Source organism: Rattus norvegicus, chromosome 11 (genome assembly GCF_021556685.1).
Source record: "Rattus norvegicus strain SHRSP/BbbUtx chromosome 11, alternate assembly SHRSP_T2T, whole genome shotgun sequence".
NCBI classification, from domain to species: domain Eukaryota; kingdom Metazoa; phylum Chordata; class Mammalia; order Rodentia; family Muridae; genus Rattus; species Rattus norvegicus.
The window spans coordinates 76,538,566-76,552,712 of record NC_141544.1 but is presented as its reverse complement, the minus strand read 5'-3'; the positions used below and the strand labels follow the sequence as shown (position 1 = coordinate 76,552,712).

Sequence of the window (14,147 nt, the reverse complement as noted above, 5' to 3'; positions counted from 1 at the left end):
AAATGTCGGTGAGAGCATTTCCAGGCAAGGCATACACTAGTAGTCTCAGAACTCAAGAATGTGAAGCAAAAAGATTGTTGTGAGTTTTAACATAACCTGGGCTACATGGTGAGTTTCAAGCTAGCCTGCACTACAGAGGAAGACCCTTTCTAAAAAGTAAACAACAATAACAAAGGGAAAGCCTAAGGCTATTATGTATGAAGTCTTGACAAACTGAGGACAGAAGAGAGCTTCCCTAACTCGGTAAAGAGAACCTATGCAAACCCTGTATCTGATACCCTATTTAACATGGAAAGTACTTCCCACCAGCACCAGGAACGAAAGAGAAGGATGTCCAGTCTCATTATTTCTGCTCAGTATCAATGTTGGTGTTGGGCTGGCGGTCCTGGCTACCGGGGTAAGGCAAGAAGCGAAGCGGGAAGACATCCAGTCAGGCAATGAAGCAATAAAATTGTTTTTCCATATAAACCCGACATCTTTACAAAAGCTTCGATGAGACCTACAAAGAACTATAAACCAAATCGATGTCATTTGTCCCCTAACTGACAATAGATACCATTCGGTCCCATGGTAATTCCAGATGCCTTTTTCAGTAATTGATTTCCTGAAAAGTTCGTGTGAAAGTGCCTAATACTGCAAACAGTCAAAGACAACCTTGGGGCTTGACCGAGGCTCAGGGTAGAAAGCTTGCTAACTTCAACTGTGTGACCCTCCTGCCTTAGCTGAAATTACATGCATACGTTACAAGCTCAGTTTTTTTTTTTTTCCTTTTTTTTCGGAGCTGGGGACCGAACCCAGGGCCTTGCGCTCGCTAGGCAAGCGCTCTACCACTGAGCTAAATCCCCAACCCACAAGCTCAGTTTTAATGGGGCTTTTTTTTTTCCCTAAAAGCTGATATGGAAATGGGGAACATTTTTGAAAATACAAGAAAAAGAACATAAATGAGATTGGACGAAGAAAACACATAACTTAGTGGATTGTTAAGCACGTGTGCGTGTGTAATTACCTAACGTAAATAGAATACTCCAATTAAAAGACAGATTCAAGATTATCATTAAATTGTTCTAATCGGTAACATGGCTTTATCATCTGTGTGCATCACGATTTGTGGGTGGCCACAAAGATACACTCGTATCATGAGAGCACCGAACAAATTGCTTAATTTAAATGTTTTTACTCCTGGCTTCATCTGAGTCGTGCTTTAAAATGAGGATCTCCGGTTGGAATAACTAGGTTCAGGGCTGCTGGTCTCCACTTAATATTGTATATGTGATGCTTTCTCTAGGAGAGAGTTCATAACCTTCTTAAGTATGGCTGAGACTATTTAAGAATCATGAATGGATTTGGTGATTTTTTTTTCTTTTATTGAAAATAGATTTTTCTCACATAATAAAATCTGATTACAGTTTCCGTTCCTCCCCACTTCCTCTCCTATTCAGACCTACACCCTTTCTGTCTCTCACAGGAAATAAGCAGCCATCTAAGAAATACTAAGAACAGACAAAGAAACAAACAAGTCTCTAGCCTGATGGCAGGTGCAGACCAGCTCAGGCCCTGTGCCTGCTGCCACAGTCTCCGTGAGTTCAGATGTGTGTCCGTTGTACCGTGCCTTAATCTTCATCCCCTCTGGTTCTTAAAATCTCTTTGAGTCTGTCTATCTGTCTCTCTTTATCTCTGTCTCTCTGTCTCTCTCTTAAATTTGTTTTTCTTTTAAGATTTATTTATTATGTATACAATATTCTGCCAGCATGTATGCCTATACACCAGAAGAGGGCACCAAATCCCATTACAAATGGTTGTGAGCCACCATGTGGTTGCTGGGAATTGAACTCAGGACCTTTGGAAGAGCAGCCAGGTGCTCTTAACCACTGAGCCAGCTCTCTTACTAGCTTAATTGTCTAATTTTTCCCTTTCTTTCTTTCTTGCTTTCTTTCTTGCTTGCTTTTTTCTTTCTTCCTCTCTTTGTGTGTGTGTGGGATGGAGGCTTGTGGTTTGAGGTAGATTTTCTATGCATAGTCCTGGCTGTCCTGTTACTCACTCTTTAGACCAGGCTGACTTGAACTCAAAGATCTGCTTGCCTCCCCAGTGCTGGGATTAAAGGCGTGCACCAACAGGGCTTAGTTGTCGGATTTCTAAATCAACTTCCCTGGAATTGATTGACGAGAATAACTCCAGAGGCTCGATGCATGTGTGTGTGTACATGAGCTTTGTCAGAGTAGCCTGCAATAAGTTATGACATGGGTTTGTGCAGCTCAAATTCTGATGGAGTCCTGTATTTTTTTATGCTGAACTCAGTTCTCATAGAACAGTTTCAATCAGTGACAGCCATCAGCTCTTAGAACTTGTTGGAATGCAAGGCCAGGCAAGGCAACAGAGCAAGAGGAAAGGGGGAGGGGGAGGAGGCAAAGGAAGGAGGAGGGAAAAGAAGGGTATGAGGTGGACCAAGAGGACCAAGAAGATGAGGAGGATCAGGAGGAGAAAGAGGACAAGGAGGATGAGGAGGATGAGGACAAGGGGGATGAGGGGGACCAGGAGGATGAAGAGGTCCAGGAGGAGGACCAGGACCAGGAGGAGGAGGAAGAGGAAAAGAATGAGAGGACCAGGAAGATAAGGAGGACCAGGAGGATGAAGAGGTCCAGGAGGAGGACCAGGACCAGGAGGAGGAGGAAGAGGAAAAGAATGAGAGGACCAGGAAGATAAGGAGGACCAGGAGGATGAAGAGGTCCAGGAGGAGGACCAGGACCAGGAGGAGGAGGGCCAGGACCAGGAGGAGGAGGCCAGGACCAGGAGGAGGAGGACCAGGACCAGGAAGAGGACCAGGACCAGGAAGAGGACCAGGACCAGGAGGAAGAAAAGGCTGAAGAGATTGATGAGGACCAGGAGGAGGAGGAAGAGTAGGATGAGGACTAGGAGTTCGAGGAGGATGAGGAGGACCAGGAGGATGCTGAGAAGAGGCAGACAAGGGGACAAGAGGGACAAAGAAGAGGAGAAATCCCTGCGTTCTAGCTAGGTTTAGTGTAGTTTATGGATGTGACTAGAGAAGGGCCGGTGTGTTGATGGTTTATATTCTCATCTTCCCCTCAAGGAGCTCACACCGGGGATGTGTAGTGCAGAGCAATACTGAGCTGCAGTTTAGGGAAACCTAAATACAGACCAAACTGGAATTCACAGACGGCATGTGAGCTCACTTGCAAGATTCATGCCAAAAGGCTTTCTGGGCCGAGTCCCTGGGTTCCAAAGGCTTTGACATTTACATGCCTTTATGTAGCAGAACAGGGTGACCCTCACCCAGCTGTGTGGCATCCTCACAAGTGTCCTTTAGCCAGGGGCCCAGGGTCACTGTGTTATGTTAGCACAACAGCTTTATGAAGCCGCTCAGCCTGTGATCTGAGTACTGAGGGCCCAGGGTCTCTGCTGCAACAGGCAAAACCCGAGCTGCCCAAAACCCAGATCCAAAGCCTTCGGCTCCATTCATTCTCTCTGGTCCTGCAGCTGTCAGAATCCTGGTTTGTTAGGACACCTGACTGTTCAGCTGAGGAGAAACAGCATTCGGTACCCCAGAGCAGGTTTCCCTTAAAAGAGGGCAGCCAGGTGTGATTTATCTGTGGCCCTGAACGGTTTTCAAATGAGAATTTTATCACATGTTCATGAGCACTAATTGACATTTGTTGACTTTTTGTTTTGGAAATCGTGCACATATAATTTGCATAATCGTATCTAAAATGCTACTGGGTTGTAAGGATCCATGTTCACTAAAGAATGATATAGCCTGGACTCAGATAGCATGTAAAGGCAATGAGTGTTTTATTCTGAAGAAATACAATGTGCTGGGGTCTCTCCATTACCAAGATAGAGAAAGACAACCGAGTGAACTTGCAGGCCTGATTTAAAGCACGTTAGGGAATTCCGGGGCAGGTGACCTCTATGTTAATCTGTTGGGTCCATCTCTACGGACATTCCATTACCACAATGTAGGGGCTGGAAACTTGCTGGGGGGTCTGGAAACTGTTACTGAGGAAGTAGATGAGGAAGTCTGGAAACTGCTGCTGACCCATCCTAGCTTCAGGCCAGGTGGCTGGGGCATTCCATTACCTGGGCACGAAGGATGGAGCTTGGGTTTTTTTGTTTTGTTTTGTTTTTTGTTTTTTGTTTTTTCTATTAGTAACTGACTTGCCTGGGATTGCCCACTTTTTAGGCCTAGTCTCCTTAACTGCCAATTTGAAGTCTGTCATGGAATCTGCCTAGCCTTCTCAAGGTAGGCTTTTGTATGGTGCCCTTTTTTCCTTTTCAATCATTGAGCCCGAGTTTGTGGAATAGGACAGGGTCTCCCGGATCCTACTGTGAGGCAGGAGAGACTTATAGGCCTGTTCCATGATTGTGCTTACTTGTACCTGAGAGCTAGCACTTCAGGGTAGGTCTCTGAAATCAGGAGATCTGCCGAGTATTGCAAGCAATATTGCAACCCAAGAATCTTTGGATCATGTCAGCATGCAGGTACTGCTTTACCTACTGTGTGTAACAGGCAGGGTTATGTTTTTGTAGAACGGCAGTATAATGCAGTGTAATGCAGCAGCGGTGGAAACAACTTGGAGGGCTGAACAATCACGCCATGTAGCAGACCTAGTATAAATAAAGTTTATTGGGAAAGGGAGAAGAGTGAGTACCTGGAAAGGGGTAGAGGCAGAGGAAAGGGGGACAGAGAAGGACAGAAAGAGAGAGAAGAAGAAGAGAAAGAGCCCAGCCAGGAACACATGGGAAGAGAGAGGGAGGGAGGGGGAGGGACAGGGAGAGGGAGAGAACAGGGAGGGGAGGACAAAGAGGTGGGGAAAGAGAGAAAATAGGAGATGGAGAAAGAGCTGGGGTAGTCCAACAGTCTCTCTCATATGCCAGGTTGCCTTGCACCTGGAGGCAGGTGATGATGCAGATTGTTGCTAGGTCACTGTTGCTAGGTCACTGTTGCTAGGTTCCTGGGAGGAGCCTAATAGGTAGTGTGTGAGATGCTTGAGCAACACTGTTGGTTGGTCCCAGGTGCATGTTTACTTCTTAGCACAGCGACTAGCAGATAATGTTAATCAATGCTCATTGAATTAAACAATGCCATCTCTGCTCCCGGGGTCTGCAATCCATTATTCTTATAAAAGCTGGTTTTAAATACAGCAGGAAAAGATCATTACTCTTCGTGATAGAAGAAATGTGAACGATCCAGAACCTGGGTTCTATTAGGAAAGTTTAGAGAAACAATATGGATGGGTAGATAACCTTGGTTATGTCTTCCCTCAAGCTCTGTATAGATGACGCTTCTAGACTGTGGAAATGAGAGGTCGACATTTATTGAAGACTTTTGCACATGCACTATATGTGATATTATTTAACACCAACAATCCCTTGGAGCACAGAGTCCTATGTCACTGAGCTGGCAGCTAAGAGTTGGAAAAGTCCTGGCCCAAGTGAGCACCATCAGAGTCGTATGAAGCTGGGGCTTAAATTCAGACCAGGCTGCCTTCTACAGTGTCACTTATTAGCCCAGCAGGAGAGGGGAAGCTGACTCAGATGTCGAAAACACCCAATGCTCTTGCAGAGGACCAGAGTTCAGTTCCCAGCACTCACATCAATGCTCACAATCATCTTGTGGGCATCGGATGCTCTCTTCTAGTCTCTCTGGGCACTGCATGCATGTGTTGAACATACATATATCCAGGCAAAACACTCATAAAATAAAGTAAAATACACAAAACGAAAGTAAACAGACCACACACACACACACACACACACACACACACACACACAAAACAAGACTCCTATTGTTTATAAACACTTTTACTGGAACTTTTGGGAATCCAATCCATTCAGTCTGCTACCCTGTAAGTCTGTCTACCAAGCAGCCTGAACATTTTAAGCAGTGTAGTAAAAGGGTAAAGTTCAGTCCAGGAAAAAGTTACTGTGAATGTGAAACTAAAAGACAGAGTGGGCGTCCTGAGGTATCCAGCAAAAACGTTCTGGAGCCTATAGGGAGAGCCTCGGCAGACAGCCAGGACAGAGGGACAGAGGTTTGGAAACACGGAGATCAAAGAGTAGGGGTCAAGTTCACGAATGCGGTCATGGATCGCATCCCTTTGCGCGCATCCTCCACGATCCACAGCGGCTAAGTCATGCCCCTCCCCTGTCCCACCCACCGCGGAATCGTTTTGCTGTTAAACTACCCTCCCCTCTGATTCCCACATAACCTCTGTCCGCAGGACCTGGGATGACTGTTTAGGAACCAGGAATGTGGGGTGTAGAGTTCCCGCAGACTTTAGGAAGAAGCAGTTCTTGATCTTTTTACAGTCAAGTGGAATGTGTGTGTGCGCAAGTGTGCGTGCGTGCGTGCGTGTGCGTGACCGTGCGTGCGTGCGTGTGTGTGCGCCACCGTGCGTGCGTGCGTGTGCGTGACCGTGCGTGCATGTGTGTGCGCCACCGTGCATGCGTGCGTGTGTGCGTGCGTGTGCGCGTTTGCTGGAGATGGAATGCGGGGCTCCAGGCCCACTAGGGAGTGTTCTGCTGTTGACTCACACTACCCAGTCCCAGTGACTCTGTCCTCACCGGTGCCATTCTTGTTCCACGTGACAACAGAGAAGCTTTTATTGTGGAAAGCTATAATATAGTTTTCCTGGCAGGATTGGACTTGGATTTTGTTTTTTAGGCTCAGACATAGGCTCATGAGGAAAATACGACCCACCTCATTTGAGATCTCCCCATAACCCTTCTGATCGTCTCAAATGCTCTTTCCCTGCTCTGCCTTTTCCTCCATCGTCCTCCATAGTTTTGAAGATAACGTCTCACTTGTGTCTTGCCCCTGTTGGTCGTTGTTCAACTTCCCTACTGACGCTCTGTGGTGGAAGAGGTCTTTCTTTTAGTCACCGCTGTCTTCCAGATGTCTCCGACAGAGACTGCCATGTTACAACTCAAAAAAATTGTATGCATTCTGGAAGCAAGGCCTCTTGAGGGGTGTCGGGGAGGGAGAGGGGAAGGGAGAGACACAGAGAGACAGAGATGGAGGAGACAGACAGAGAAAGGAGAAAGAAAATGGGACAGGGGGAGAGAGTTCGCTGTCATGGAGATCTGTGAGAACATCCAAGTTTGTTTGTTATGCTTTAGTGGGTGGTGCTGACACTGAAACCTACAGCCCAGGACATACTAGACCACTACTTTCCTTCCCTCTGAACTGAGTTCCCAGGCCTGTCATGATCCCACTGTATTATTAGTAAGGCAGGACCATACTCAACTGAAAGGGAGAATGAGATCCAACGTGACTGTTTGAGAAATAGAAAATATATGTGGTTTGAATGTAAAGGACAATTCAACACTCGCACATTTCCTAACATATGTGCTTGTAGGCATATCTTTAAAAATAACCTTTTCCCGTTACTGTGGTACTTTTTTCTGGGGAGACTATTTCTATTTACCCCAGAAAGGGTAGGCATGGACTGTGCAAGTTAATATTTCCATCCAAGTCCAGTGTGGGAACCAAGGAGCCTATCAATTACTTACAGAGCATGAGTAAAGGGCCACCCTTAGGCTCATGGTAACTTGGGGAGCTGAAGCAAAACCCACCTCACCCTGGGTGACAACTCGTGAACGCTGCTGCTGGGCTGCTTGCCCAGCCTGCAGTTAATCAAATGACTGTGCACATAGAACCTTAGGTACAGGCCTTCAGAGTCTTTTCTCTCCAGTGAGTCTTGTAAGTTTCTTAAGCCTCCTGACTCTGGGTTTCTTGTGAGTTTCATGAGCCTATACGTCTCCCTCCCCCTCCATGTTTTAATCTGGAAGAAATAGCCACACAGTTGAATTTACCTTGTCCATCTCTTTGGATTCCACATTTCGATCGGGTACCATTTTACTTTGGCACAAAGACTTCCCTCTGGCACTTCTTGTTTTTCAAGAAAAGGTTCCTCCGTGTAGCCTTGGCTGTCCTCACTCACTCTGTAGACCAGGCCTGCCTTGAACTCATAGAGATCCACCTGCCTCTGCTTCCTGAGTGCTGGGATTAAAGGGAGAGCCACCACTGCCTAGCTTGGCATTTCTTTTCTAAAATATGTTTTTATTAATTGTTCAGAATTTCATATATGCATTCAAAGCATTTTGGTTACGTTCACAATTCTTCCTTCCTCCCACTCCTACCAGATCCACCCTAACTCCCAACTTTATGTCCTCTGTATACACATATGCTTGCACACACACACACACACACACACACACACGCATGCACGCGCACACACACGCAGGCACACACAGAGATAAATAAATGGATGATAAATAGATAAAAGGATAGAGATAGATAGATGAATAGAAAGATAGATAGATAGATAGATAGATAGATAGATAGATAGATAGATAGATAAACAGACAGACAGACAGACAGACAGACAGATAGATCTATCCCAGCGAGTCAAATTTCAGCTGCTTATATATACCTGGGCACAGGACCATCTACCAGGGATCACACCTTATAAAAAAAAAAACTGTCTCTCCCTCATCCAGAAACTGCCCATTGCTTACAGTGCCTAGTTCTCATAGCTTCTGGGCTCTTTCTTTCAAACTGTCCCCACCCTCTCCCCTTGGAACAGCAGTCACCCATGTCCAGACATCGCGATGCTCACCATTTCCCTGCCATGCTTCATTGTGTGTATTTTCTCTTGCTAAGTCCTTAAGTTAGCCAGCATTTCCTTCTACAGTGTCTAACCTAGGATATTTTATTTCAGATATTCTATTTTTATCTGAGGGGTTCTGTTCAGCTCTTCTTTGTATCGTTTCCCGAGCCGTCTCAGGTGTTCTGATGAAAAACCTGTCTGTGTATAGCGGTTGCTTTAAGGTCTCTTCGGGCCGTCTGTGTCATTCCTGTTATCTGTTTCCATCAAACTGTATTTTACACTTTTATATTCGTGAGGCATATTTATTACTTTTATATCCTCGGGCCATATTTATTTTTATCGTTAAATACTTGGCATGTTTATTGGATGTTGCATGTGTTTGTGTGTGTATTTGTACACACGTGTTCATGTGGGGCACGTATGTATAAATGTGTATACATGCACACGAAGAGGCCAGAGCTTGACTAGCATGTCTCCTTCAATTTTCTTTCACTTTACTCTTTGAGACAGAGTCTCTCCTTAACCCTAAGCCTACAAATCCCACTGCACTGGCTGGATCTTCCTGTCCACTTCCCCAGTGCTGGGATTGTAAGAGTTCATTGCTGGGGGCTGGACATGTGGGTCAGTGGCTAAGAGCCTTAGCTGCTCTTCCAGAGGACCGGGGCTCAATTCCCAGCACCCGTATAACAGCCCACAACTGTCTGTAACTCAAGTTCTAGTGGATCCGTCACACAGACATACATGCAGGCCAAACACGAAAAAATGCACATAAAATAATTATGTAAATAAATAAGTGTACATTGCCGTGTTTGGCTTTAAAACAAACAAACGTGGATGCTGGGGATTGAACCCAGGTCCTATGTTTGTGCAGCAAGCATTTTACCAGCCGAGCCATGTCTCCAGCTCCTGGATGATAGACATCTCTAGTTTTATGTGGTTGACTGTTAGACCCTGCTGTGTTGCTCCAGAAGAGTTGGGTTGTGTTGTTGAAAGAGATGAATTCGTTGTGAATTGTTCCCATCCTTCATGGGTTTTGTGTTTTCGGAAGCATTGTTAGGGCCAGCCTGAGGACCCTTACAACTATGGTTAATTCAGTTCAACTATTAAAGTGTGCCTTTCCTGAAGATGCTTTCAGCGTTCTGCACAGCGTGAGTCTCTCTACTCTGGCTGCTGGAACACTGTGTGCTTGCAGCTCTAGGGATTGCCTGGCTGCTGCCTGCCAGCAGCTCCTTCTTCAGCTCTAAGTAGAGAGTTCTTGCACCCATGCAAAGATCTGAGCTCAGAAAGACTGGGTCTTCCTTCAGATTCCCCAAACCCTCTCTCTTTCTTCCTCGGCACCTTCTCTTCTCCATTACACTGTCGTACAAATTACACCATCCCAGGGGTTGGGATTTAGCTCAGTGGTAGAGCGCTTGCCTAGCAAGCGCAAGGCCCTGGGTTCAGTCCCCAGCTCCGAAAAAAAAAAAAAGAAAAGAAGAAAAATTACACCATCCCAACACCCCTAAACTCCCTCCCTCCCCCCACCTCAGCAAGATATCTAGTTTCTGTTTGGTTTGATTCTTTCTCTTTGTGCCCCACCCCAGAATCTGCCTTCAGGCAGAATGTCTCCTATGATCTATTGCCCAATGTCTGAAAAAAAAATTTGCTTCATATGTTTTGTCTGGTTTTTAAGTCGTTCACAGGAGTAAAGCAATTCTCATAGTAGTGAATTCTTCCCGGGCAGTAGCAGAAGTTCTATGAATTGCAAGTTATTTAACTTGCTAATAGATGGTGGTCATGTAACCACCAGAAAATAATAGGATTATTTATAATAAAAACTAAAACAGGTTAATAAATAGACTGTAAGACTATTGAAAAGCCCCATAAAACAATTGGAAAATAATTCTGTAGTGTCTGTTAAATACATTGTAAGCACATGGTGTTGGGTCTGCTCCTGTGTGTAACATTAGCATAGCATCCCCAGGTGGGGGGGTCTATGGGTGGGGATGTGGGAGTGGGTTTGCTTTATGAAAGACTTGGCAGACTTTACTCCTTGAGCCTTGGTTCTAACTCTATCAGATGATCTGATGCCTCTCCATTACCCTCTCTGACTGCCCCTGCCCCAGTCAGTCAACACCGAGGCCTGCAGCAGTTCTCAATGGCTGAGCCCTTCACCCTTGCAGAACTTGAGCCCAGGAGTGTGTCAACACCGTGACACTGGCACTTGTGAATTTCTGTGACCGAGTGCCATCTTTGGGACTGTATACCTGCCCCATGTGGAAACCCAATATCATAGTCTATAGGTTCCCACACTGGATATTCATGGACCAGAGGGTTTCTTAACTTAGCTTCCAAAGCTGTGCTTCTCTGGGTCCCTTTGAGTACATGAGGTAGCCTGTGTCTTTACCAGGGTGTAACCAGACTTTTGGCTAAGTGATTAGTTCTTCTTCCTCGAACCCTTCTCAACCTTCCAACACTAGGTAGGAGGAAAGCAAGCAGGTTAGAGGGGAAAGGGGGTGTTGATCTTGCTAGACTACTTCCTGGAGATTAAGGGAGTCCTTGGGGCAAGTTTGACCTTTGTCATCAACCAACCAGCCACAGGAGGAAGAGGAGCAGCAGCAGCCATGGTTCCAGCCTCTGACATTTGTACGCCCTCTGAAGAGACCCCAGAATGCCAAATGTAAACTACCCTTAGCTGGCAACATAACGCCCCTGTCAGAGCATGAGACACATCATAGTCAGCTGCTGTAGACAGTCCAAAGCAGCCCCATATTCCCACACCTGGGATTAAAACAAAAAACATATTCCCATAGCATTTCTCTGTTTTTTAAAGGAACCAAATTTCTCGCTATGCCAGGGAGTCTCGATTTGGCACACGCCGGGCACAGTTGGCAATGATTGTAGCTGATGGAACTGGTTGGAGAGTGCCAGGCCCGCTGCCAAACATCCTCCCTTCAAAGGATGGTCCAGACGACAAAGAGTTATCAAGCCAAAAATTAGGTCTTCGGTTTACCAATATGCTGGGGAAGACACTATGAAAACACGCGTCCTTCCAGACTATCATAACGTAGTCTGCTCTGTGGTCTGTGAGATGGCTCACTGCTAGCATACTCAGTAGTAAGGTAGGGGGTGGCTGGAAAGAAAAGAGAGGAAGAGAGAAAGAAAGAGCCCTTCCCATTGGAATTCCAACGGAGTCGGGATACGGAGAGCCATGCCTTGTTTGCTTCCTAACTTTATATTCAGTCATCTGTCCAGGCAGCACAAGAATTCAAACGCTTGATGGGAGGCAGCGGACTCTAATTTTCTTGTGATTGCTCTGTCATGAAGCTGGTAAATAATTCAGGAACACGGTAGAGGCCAGTGACTGGGCCACACCTGGCGCTACATTGTTCAGGCTAAGTACAGACTCCAGACGACACTCGGCACCTGTCACAATTGCTCTGTTTTAACCGTGGGTTTAGTGTTCAGTGACTACTGATTAGTAGCAATTACTATTTGTCCACACACACACAGACACACACACACACACACACACACACACACACACACACACACACACACTATTCTGGGTGCTTTTAAAAAACACAAAGCAGAAATGGCAACCCCTTACATTCCCTCGATGAACCCCAAATCTGTTTTGTTTTTCTATTAAAGGATGAATTGGTTTTAAAAAGTAGGGATAAGACTCAGGCGTGTCCAGTCTGAGACCCATGGATCACGGGCCCCACCCACTTCTCTCTTTTCTCCCCTCCCTCTCTTCCTCACATCTTGCTTGGTAGCCAGGCTGGTCAACTCCTGCCTATCCAGCTCAGCCTTCCAAGCACCGAGACTACAGGTGTCTGCCTTGGCTTCTCTTCGGATCACAGTATTTATATTATGAATATTTTCTGACAGGAATAACATCTCCTCAGTCAGTTACCCAGCCCCTCTCCCTTGAATCCGACTAGCCCATCGAAGCTCCATGACTCTGACAATTTAAAAACCAGTACATGGGTCCAGGGGAGGATAGGAACTCCACTGGAAGACCAACAGTCAACTAACCTGGACCCCTGGGGCTCTCAGAGACTGAACCACCAACCAAAGAATATACCCAGGCTGGACCTAGGCCTTCCTACATATATGTTACAAATGCCCACTTGGTCTTCATATGGGTTCCAAACTACTGGAACGGAGGCTGTCCGAAAGCTGTATGTGGGATATGTTCTTCTAGCTGGGCTGTCTTGTTTGGCCTCAATGGTACAGAAAGCACCTAGACTCAAAGAGACTTGAAGTGTCAGGGTGGGGGAATACCAAGGGGTCCCACCTGGTCAGAGGAGAAGAGGATGGGGTGGGGGAAGGATTGTGGGAGGGAGTGACCAGGAGACAAAGTGAATAAGTAAGAAAAAAATCAATTAAATTTTAAAAATAAATAATTAGATAAAAACCAGTACACGTTTTGGGAAACCTGGCTGTCTGGACATGGAAGGTTCTTCCTCATTCTGAGAGACAAGAGACAATATGGGCTCTTGATCACAGAACCCCTAGGGTCAAACAGAGCTTAAGCGAGGAACTGTGTGGAGAGATCTTAGGACGTGAATTTTGGAGATTCCCCCTTTGGGAAAAGGGGATGATGTGCCTTAGGAATCTAAAGTAAGGTTTTGAAAGAGCTTGGCCATTAGAAGATTTAAGAAAACGCAGAGATGTTTACCTAGAAATTATGAGATGTACTTTATCTGTTCCTAAAGTATCTAGTGCAATGGGTTTTAAATGTATGCGTTAAGACATTTTCTGTTTTAAACTATTGTGACATTTAAAAGCTTATACCTACACATGATTGAATATAACCCTGTATAAATTAAGATAGTAAAACTATTTTAAGCCTGTGCGTGCCTGTTTGTTAGCCGGTCCAATTGCTTCCCTCCAGGGCCCAGTGTGGGAGCACTTGGAGCGCTGACTGCCCTCTGGTGGTGAACCAGGATCTATCCTGTGACCTGAGATACCCACTCTTGATCATGTGGTACTCCCTGGCAGCGAGGGCCCAGCTGAAGACCATCTGGTCTTCAAGTACGTCTGACAAGGGAGACTGATGAGACAACCCTTCACTTCTACTTGGATCCATTTTCTTTTTAAACCCCGGAGGATTTGGAATCTGGGGGCGGCTCTGAGATGAAGCCTCTGGCAGAAAGACTGGAGTTGTTTCTGAGCTTCAGTGAATGGTCCCATCCTTGACCGGGAGTAGCTAAGACTGAGTAGATGCCCAGAGAGGGGCATGTGGTGACATGGAGCCAGAAATCAACTGCTCTGAATTCTGTGACAGTTTTCCTGGCCAAGAGCTGGATCGGAGACCCCTTCATGATCTTTGCAAGACAACCATTGTAAGTGAGCAGCCATGGTGCAAAACATGTATACAGTGGCAGGCATGGTGGTGGTGGTGGTGGTGGTGGTGGTGGTGGTGGTGGTGGTGGTGGATTTGATGGTAGTGGTGTTGGTGGCGGTTGTGGTGGAGAAGGAGGAAGAGGAGGAGAAGGATGAGGAAGAGGAAGAGGAGGAGAAGGAAGAGGA

The 14,147-nt window shown here is 46.1% G+C and overlaps 1 protein-coding gene across 2 annotated transcripts in view; it reads left to right on the top strand.

Moving 5' to 3' along the window:
• Positions 1 to 14,147, top strand: part of Gpr156 (G protein-coupled receptor 156) — a 92,818-nt gene that overhangs the window by 12,898 nt on the left and 65,773 nt on the right. The window contains exons 2-3 of one of the 2 annotated variants that reach the window (XM_087575581.1): positions 1,466 to 1,577; positions 13,510 to 13,960. In XM_087575581.1, coding sequence (XP_087431707.1) covers positions 13,865 to 13,960 — 96 coding nt within the window. In that variant the 5' untranslated portion in view covers positions 1,466 to 1,577; positions 13,510 to 13,864. The remainder of the gene's footprint in view (positions 1 to 1,465; positions 1,578 to 13,509; positions 13,961 to 14,147) is intronic. The other variant, NM_153295.2, reaches the window with a different exon arrangement.